Source organism: Nomascus leucogenys, chromosome 11, assembly GCF_006542625.1.
Source record: "Nomascus leucogenys isolate Asia chromosome 11, Asia_NLE_v1, whole genome shotgun sequence".
Lineage (NCBI taxonomy): Eukaryota > Metazoa > Chordata > Mammalia > Primates > Hylobatidae > Nomascus > Nomascus leucogenys.
The window spans coordinates 21,769,332-21,778,185 of NC_044391.1; the positions used below are offsets into that span (position 1 = coordinate 21,769,332).

Below are 8,854 nucleotides of genomic sequence, written 5' to 3' on the forward strand. Positions count from 1 at the left end.
AAGTCCATGGACCTTGGTCAGACACAAGCCCCACTCTGGCACTTACTGGCTATGGGATCTTGTACAAATTACTTAATTGTTTTGAGCCTTCAATTCTTCATCTATCAAAAGGAGATAACATAGGGAGGCTGAGTGGGAGGACAGCCTGAGCCCAGGAGTTTGAGACCAGCCTGGGCAACACAGCAAAACCCTGTCTCCACAAAAAATTAAAAAATTAGATGGGCATGATGGTGCATACCTGTAGTCCCAGCTACTAGTGAAGCTAAAGTGGGAGGACTGCTCAAGCCCAGGAGTTTGAGGCTGCAGCGAACTATGATCCTATGATCATGCCAGCTTGGGAGACAGAATGGGACCCTGTCTCTAAAAAAAAAGAGAAAGAAAAAAAAAGGGATAAGATAATTAGTACCTTCCTCAAAGTTTAAGCAACACAACGTATGGATACATTGTGCAGAATAACACCAAGTATACACAGTAGGTGTTCAAAAATATAGTCTTAACCTGTGTTAATCTCTATTCTTCAACAAAGACAATTCAAGTCTGCCACTCACAAGCCAGCAAAAAAGCAACTTACCTAAAAGCTTAAGATCCTTCAGGTTGCACATGGAGCGTTCACCTAACTGCCTGTGTGTCTGTGTACACTCAACTATATGTAATTGGAACTGGATCTCCATCCCTGCTAATTATCCACATTCAACCTGACATAAGCAGTCTGGAGAAACTTCAGAAGATTTGGGAAAGGCCTGATAAAACAAGATCTTTGATATAAGAAAACTTGACTGAGTCTGATGCTTGACAAAGCAGTATCAAGGAAGAATTGGGTTATGTTTATAGTTTTGACTTAACTGAAATATTTTTATTACCAAGTTCATAATAGTTCATACTTACTTAGTAATTTTTATCTGTGGATCTCAAACTTTTCCACATCTTGAGAAAATATTACATTTTATACTCTGTTAAAATACACTGCTCATATTTCTCTTCTAATATTTTGTTACCCATTGCCTTCATTACCTCCCCCAAAAGACCTCCTTTCATGACCCTGGTTATTACTGACTAAAACTCGGAATTGTTTCTGATTTTAGTACCTTCCTCTGTATTACATAGTTTTGATAAATTAATTATTTTATTTGTATAATAAATGAAAATCAAGTTTGTTGTTTTTTTTTTAACTTTGGAAGACAACTCTCAGAAAATGATTTTTTAAAAATGTTATAAGGTCTTTTATTTACACATTCTATTGAGGGAGAACTTCCATAGAAAACTAACTTTTAAAAAAAGATAAAAAGAACTATAGCTACTTAAAATAACACAGAAGGATTAAAATAAGCTTCTAATGAAATTCAAGCCAAATAGAGCCATTTAACATGAGGCACATCCCTTAATATTTCTGGGTCCAATATTCTTAATTGTAGATTGCAGAAAATTAACTCATTTCTAGATGACATCTTTAGTTGCTTCCAGTTTCATAATCTGGTAAGAATGACATTTTTTTTCTCTCTCTCTCTTTTTAACTGTAGCTGTACTTCTAAGCCTCCTCATAGTAAACTTCACTGTCAAGTGAAACATAAAACAAGTTCAAGAATTTCAGTAGAACAACTTCTGAAGCAAGAGAGTGTCTTCTACTCTGAGAAACAGAACTGAGTGTTCTGTCATATCTCTGTGCCCCAACCCCTTAGGGGAGAAGAAGGATTTGGAGTGATAGTAGGGATGGATGGATGCTTAACACATGTGATGCTTCTTGGTAATTAACACGTCAGAATAACTTCACTTTTCACTCAGCCTAGTCAGCTCGAATGACTTGAGAGAATAGAACACAAGACAGGTTAAATCTTTCCAAGATAGGAGTGATAGGAGAGAGACGGCTTGATAAAGTTCCTAAACATGGGATACTATCAGCAGAGGAATGAGCATCAGAATGGAAAGGCTAGAGAAAAAGTGTCCCTGGGAGCCTGGGGGCCAGGATGCTAGAGTGAAAATGAACACTTATTGAACGGTTCAAAGGACTTCAGAGAGCTGTGCTTCCCAACCTCCTTTTCAATATCAAAATGTGTCATAAATTACAGTCAACACACATACACATGCCCACATAATTATGCATTTAGTACCTGTTGCTTTAAAAAAAAATGCTAGCAATCAGAATAAATACTTTAAAGCAAATATGCATTTTATGAATTTACTGCTTATACAAACATTTGAAAAATCATAACATGTATCTGAGACAAATAGATGTCATTTTGCTTTAGCAGGTAAAGATATGACTGCACCTTCTTTATAGACACCAACATGCTGGGTAGTGAAATTCTCAGAGACTTGTTAGCATGTAGTACAAGTAACACCCATCTAAGTAGTAACCTTTATGTGTAGATGAATGTTACACATTCGTCTAAAGCTTCCTAATGACAGCCTGCCTCAGGTGCCCTCTTTCAGTCACCCTGAAATCACTCCCTACTTATGTGAGGAAAGTGACCTTCAATAGTTTTCTATTTTCTGTATAATTTGGCCCAAACGTTTTAGTCTGGATTAAAACCTTTTCTCCTGCCTCCCCTCAAAGTGCCTCAGCTACACTCACCCCTCTGGCCCCCTTCAGCAATTCAAGTGAATTTGAGCTTCAATCTTTTGCACCTTGCACCTACCTCTCCGTCAGAACCCCATTTTATCTGAGCTGGTTGCTTTCTATGTGCCCTTTTGGCTTTGGGATGGACACTGTAACAAGTGATTTGCATTTCTATGCCTCATTGTACTATGCCCTTATCTAAGGCTGGCACAGGTCTCCTTCATTTTATACTCTACGACCTAAGAGTGCTTATAGCACAATGGGTGGTTGGTATCTATTAAACAAATGAATGTGTAAATGAATGATAGAAATTAATTGGTGAAAAGTACGCTGAGGTCACAGGCAAAAAAAAAAAAATCGAAGAATTAATAGTCCGATGGCACTTATAAAACTGAATCACATAGTCAAACCATCATTTAAAATAATCTTACAAGGAAAACAACATTTATGTGCATCTGTTGAGACAGATTATGTTGTTTTGGAATTAGGAAGAGAATGTGCAGTTCGCTGTTTGCTTTCAGACTGTTTGTTTGTTTTGTTTATTAAACTGGCGTCTCCAGCTCTGCAGCCCAGCCTGTGGAACCTAAATGGCTCAGGTCCTAGGAGTTCCCATCAGAGCCGTGGGCGTCCCCAGGGTTTAGAAAGGCTCCCCAAGGGCCCAGGCTGCCGGCGAGTGCAGCTCCCGCCGGCGCCACCTCTGCGGTCTGGAGAGGCGAGGACGATCCCAGAGAGGCGCCCCCACCGCCTCGGTCGTCGGGTTCTTAAGTTTTTCTCTCCAAAAATTTAATGGATAGTTTTATTTTGCTTCTGTTTCTGACTTGATTAAAGAGGCGGAAAAAAAGGAGTTTGACTCCAAGAAGAATGATAGTAGCAGAAGGCGCATCTGGCTTTACTTTCCAAATTCCATCAAAGTTTGTGTTTTGTTTCATTTGACAGCGATCCCGTGAACGTCTCCTCTGGGGAAATGGCGCGACCAAAGCCCGCCAAGCCCAGCCTGCGAACTGGAGGATTTATTAATGTAATATTTTAAACAAAACCTCGACAGACACAAACTGAAAGGAAACCGTGCGCTCCTTAAGTCAAAGGCATCTGTTCTGGAAGCAGCACCCGGTTTGCTGTTGGTAACCAGCGTTAAGAGCAGCATTTTTAAACATGATAATGGATAAAAGAAAAGAAAAGCGAAGTCCCGCGGTCCTCTGACTCCTATTCATTATCTCCAGCAGCATATGGGACCATTCTCCTACTTATCCTCGCCTTTTTCTTCTGAAAAAGCAAAAGCAACCAAGCCTGTCCCGCTTCAGAGCAATCCTACTCTTTGTGCTTGAGTAGTGCCACCACCACTACTTCCTCCTCCTCCCGCCTCCTCCTACCCCGCCCGCCTGCCGCTGGCTTTCGCTCTGGCTAGGAGGCGGCCGGCTCCCTTTGCGCCGGGAAGCCGGAGCCGCGATTGGGCGACGGTCCCTGAGCTTCCAGTTCTGCGTCGGTTTCAAGGCTCCTCCCTCCTGGTGAAAGACAGACTGCGGGGCGCCTGGAAACCGGTCCGAGGGCGCGCGAGGGAGAGGAGACGGAGCGAGTTGAGGGATTGACACAAATGGTCAGGCGGCGGCGGCGGAGAAGGAGGCGGAGGCGCAGGGGGGAGCCGAGCCCGCTGGGCTGCGGAGAGTTGCGCTCTCTACGGGGCCGCGGCCACTAGCACGGCGCCGCCAGCCGGGAGCCAGCGAGCCGAGGGCCAGAAAGGCGGGACACGACCTCGGCGCGCCCGAGCCACCCGGGTTCTCCCCGCCGCCCGCGCTTCATGAATCGCAAGTTTCTGCGGCGGCGGCGGCTGCGGTACGCAGAGCAGGAGCCGGGGGAGCGGGCCGAAAGCGGCTTGGGCTCGACGGAGGGCACCGGTGCAGAGGTCTCCCTGGCCGGAGGGGGAGCCGCCGCCGGTCGTGCCCCTGGCAGCCCCAGCGGAGCGGCGCTAAGAGAGGAGCCGAGAAAGTATGGCTGAGGAGGAGGCGCCTAAGAAGTCCCGGGCCGCCGGCGGTGGCGCGAGCTGGGAACTTTGTGCCGGGGCGCTCTCGGCCCGGCTGGCGGAGGAGGGCAGCGGGGACGCCGGTGGCCGCCGCCGCCCCCCAGTTGACCCCCGGCGGTTGGCGCGCCGGCTGCTGCTGCTGCTTTGGCTGCTGGAGGCTCCGCTGCTGCTGGGGGTACGGGCCCAGGCGGCGGGCCAGGGGCCAGGCCAGGGGCCCGGGCCGGGGCAGCAACCGCCGCCACCGCCGCCGCCTCAGCAGCAACAGAGCGGGCAGCAGTACAACGGCGAGCGGGGCATCTCCATCCCGGACCACGGCTATTGCCAGCCCATCTCCATCCCGCTGTGCACGGACATCGCGTACAACCAGACCATCATGCCCAACCTGCTGGGCCACACGAACCAGGAGGACGCGGGCCTGGAGGTGCACCAGTTCTACCCTCTAGTGAAAGTGCAGTGTTCCGCTGAGCTCAAGTTCTTCCTGTGCTCCATGTACGCTCCCGTGTGCACCGTGCTAGAGCAGGCGCTGCCGCCCTGCCGCTCCCTGTGCGAGCGCGCGCGCCAGGGCTGCGAGGCGCTCATGAACAAGTTCGGCTTCCAGTGGCCAGACACGCTCAAGTGCGAGAAGTTCCCGGTGCACGGCGCCGGCGAGCTGTGCGTGGGCCAGAACACGTCCGACAAGGGCACCCCGACGCCCTCGCTGCTTCCAGAATTCTGGACCAGCAACCCTCAGCACGGCGGCGGAGGGCACCGTGGCGGCTTCCCGGGGGGCGCCGGCGCGTCGGAGCGAGGCAAGTTCTCCTGCCCGCGCGCCCTCAAGGTGCCCTCCTACCTCAACTACCACTTCCTGGGGGAGAAGGACTGCGGCGCACCCTGTGAGCCGACCAAGGTGTATGGGCTCATGTACTTCGGGCCCGAGGAGCTGCGCTTCTCGCGCACCTGGATTGGCATTTGGTCAGTGCTGTGCTGCGCCTCCACGCTCTTCACGGTGCTTACGTACCTGGTGGACATGCGGCGCTTCAGCTACCCGGAGCGGCCCATCATCTTCTTGTCCGGCTGTTACACGGCCGTGGCCGTGGCCTACATCGCCGGCTTCCTCCTGGAGGACCGAGTGGTGTGTAACGACAAGTTCGCCGAGGACGGGGCACGCACTGTGGCGCAGGGCACCAAGAAAGAGGGCTGCACCATCCTCTTCATGATGCTCTACTTCTTCAGCATGGCCAGCTCCATCTGGTGGGTGATCCTGTCGCTCACCTGGTTCCTGGCGGCTGGCATGAAGTGGGGCCACGAGGCCATCGAAGCCAACTCACAGTATTTTCACCTGGCCGCCTGGGCTGTGCCGGCCATCAAGACCATCACCATCCTGGCGCTGGGCCAGGTGGACGGCGATGTGCTGAGCGGAGTGTGCTTCGTGGGGCTTAACAACGTGGACGCGCTGCGTGGCTTCGTGCTGGCGCCCCTCTTCGTGTACCTGTTTATCGGCACGTCCTTTTTGCTGGCCGGTTTTGTGTCGCTCTTCCGCATCCGCACCATCATGAAGCACGATGGCACCAAGACCGAGAAGCTGGAGAAGCTCATGGTGCGCATTGGCGTCTTCAGCGTGCTGTACACTGTGCCAGCCACCATCGTCATCGCCTGCTACTTCTACGAGCAGGCCTTCCGGGACCAGTGGGAACGCAGCTGGGTGGCCCAGAGCTGCAAGAGCTACGCTATCCCCTGCCCTCACCTCCAGGCGGGCGGAGGCGCCCCGCCGCACCCGCCCATGAGCCCGGACTTCACGGTCTTCATGATCAAGTACCTTATGACGCTGATCGTGGGCATCACGTCGGGCTTCTGGATCTGGTCCGGCAAGACCCTCAACTCCTGGAGGAAGTTCTACACGAGGCTCACCAACAGCAAACAAGGGGAGACTACCGTTTGAGACCCGGGGCTCAGCCCATGCCCAGGCCTCGGCCGGGGCGCAGCCATCCTCCAAAGCCAGCCCCGTGGAGTTCGTGCCAATCCTGACATCTCGAGGCTTCCTCACTAGACAACTCTCTTTCGCAGGCTCCTTTGAACAACTCAGCTCCTGCAAAACCTTCCGTCCCTGAGGCAAAAGGACACGAGGGCCCGACTGCTAGAGGGAGGATGGACAGATCTCTTGCCCTCACACTCTGGTACCGGGACTGTTCGCTTTTATGATTGTAAATAGCCTGTGTAAGATTTTTGTAAGTATATTTGTATTTAAATGACGACCGATCACGCGTTTTTCTTTTTCAAAAGTTTTTAATTATTTAGGGCGGTTTAACCATTTGAGGCTTTTCCTTCTTGCCCTTTTCGGAGTATTGCAAAGGAGCTAAAACTGGAGTGCAACCGCACAGCGCTCCTGGTCGTCCTCGCGCGCCTCTCCCTGCCGCGGGTGCTCGGACGGCTGGGCGCCAGCTCCAGGGCGAGTTCAGCACTGCGGGGTGCGACTAGGGCTGCGCTGCCAGGGTCAGTTCCCGCCTCCTCCTTCTGCCCCCTCCTCCTCCCCCTCCTTCTGTCCCCTCCCTTTCTTTCCTGGCTTGAGGTAGGGGCTCAAGGTACAGAACTCCACAAAGCTTCCAAATCTGGAGGTGGGCCCCCATACATTACAATTCATCCCTTGCTCAGCGGTGGATTGCGAAGGCCCGTCCCTTCGACTTCCTGAAGTTGGATTTTTAACTGTCCAGAACTTTCCTCCAACTTCATGGGAGCCCACGGGTGTGGGCACTGGCAGTCTCAGCCTCCCTCCACGGTCACCTTCAACGCCCAGACACTCCCTTCTCCCACCTTAGTTGGTTACAGGGTGAGTGAGATAACCAATGCCAAACTTTTTGAAGTCTAATTTTTGAGGGGTGAGCTCATTTCATTCTCTAGTGTCTAAAACCTGGTATGGGTTTGGCCAGCGTCATGGAAAGATGTGGTTACTGAGATTTGGGAAGAAGCATGAAGCTTTGTGTGGGTTGGAAGAGACTGAAGATATGGGTTATAAAATGTTAATTCTAATTGCGTACGGATGCCTGGCAACCTGCCTTTAAGAATGAGACAGCCTGCGCTTAGATTTTACCGGTCTGTAAAATGGAAATGTTGAGGTAACCTGGAAAGCTTTGTTAAAGAGTTGATATTTGCTTTCCTTAACAAGACAGCAAAACGTAAACAGAAATTGAAAACTTGAAGGATATTTCAGTGTCATGGACTTCCTCAAAATGAAGTGCTATTTTCTTATTTTTAATCAAATAACTAGACATATATCAGAAACCTTAAAATGTAAAAGTTGTACACTTTTAACATTTTATTACGATTATTATTCAGCAACACATTCTGAGGGAGGAACAATCCACACCACCAATAATAACCTGGTGAGATTTCAGGAGGTAAAGAAGGTGGAATAATTGACGGGGAGATAGCGCCTGAAATAAACAAAATATGGGCATGCATGCTAAAGGGAAAATGTGTGCAGGTCTACTGCATTGAATCCTGTGTGCTCCTCTTTTGGATTTACAGAAATGTGTCAAATGTAAATCTTTCAAAGCCATTTAAAAATATTCACTTTAGTGCTCTGTGAAGAAGAGGAGAAAAGCAATCCTCCTGATTATATTGTTTTAGACTTTAAGAATTTATCAAAATGCCGGTACTTAGGACCTAAATTTATCTATGTCTGTCATACGCTAAAATGATATTGGTCTTTGAATTTGGTATACATTTATTCTGTTCACTATCACAAAATCATCTATATTTATAGAGGAATAGAAGTTTATATATATATATAATACCATATTTTTAATTTCGCAAATAAAAAATTCAAAGTTTTGTACAAAATTATATGGATTTTGTGCCTGAAAATAATAGAGCTTGAGCTGTCTGAACTATTTTACATTTTATGGTGTCTCATAGCCAATCCCACAGTGTAAAAATTCAGGAATTCAATGAAAAAAGTCTACCCTTAAACCCTCAGATCAGTCTTTCCAAGGGATTACTCTGTTTGCATTGTTGTGATTGACATTTGTGAAGTCCCAAGAAAAGATCTGTTTTCATGACAGTAGAAAATAGAAGTTTGCAAATTATTTCTTTACTCAAAGAGGATTAAAAGAGAACTCTAATTTTAATATTAAAGCTTTCTTTTCTTTCAGGGAATAAATTTACATGACTTTTTGTATTATGGAGGTTTATTTTTAAATCATCACCTTTCACATATTTTTTAGAGGTATTGTCTTATCTCTTCCATAATCTTGGATATTACAAAACCATAAATACGCAATCAATAGATGGTTAACTGGCTGTGTGTT

At 48.2% G+C, this 8,854-nt stretch overlaps 1 protein-coding gene across 1 annotated transcript; it reads left to right on the forward strand.

Annotated features, from left to right (window-relative positions):
* The first annotated feature begins 1,718 nt into the window (after positions 1–1,718).
* Positions 1,719–8,390, forward strand: FZD1 (frizzled class receptor 1). The gene has a single exon (XM_003252401.4). The coding sequence runs from the start codon at positions 4,540–4,542 to the stop codon at positions 6,487–6,489; it is 1,950 nt and encodes a 649-aa protein (XP_003252449.1). The 5' UTR covers positions 1,719–4,539; the 3' UTR covers positions 6,490–8,390.
* The last annotated feature ends 464 nt before the right edge of the window (positions 8,391–8,854 follow it).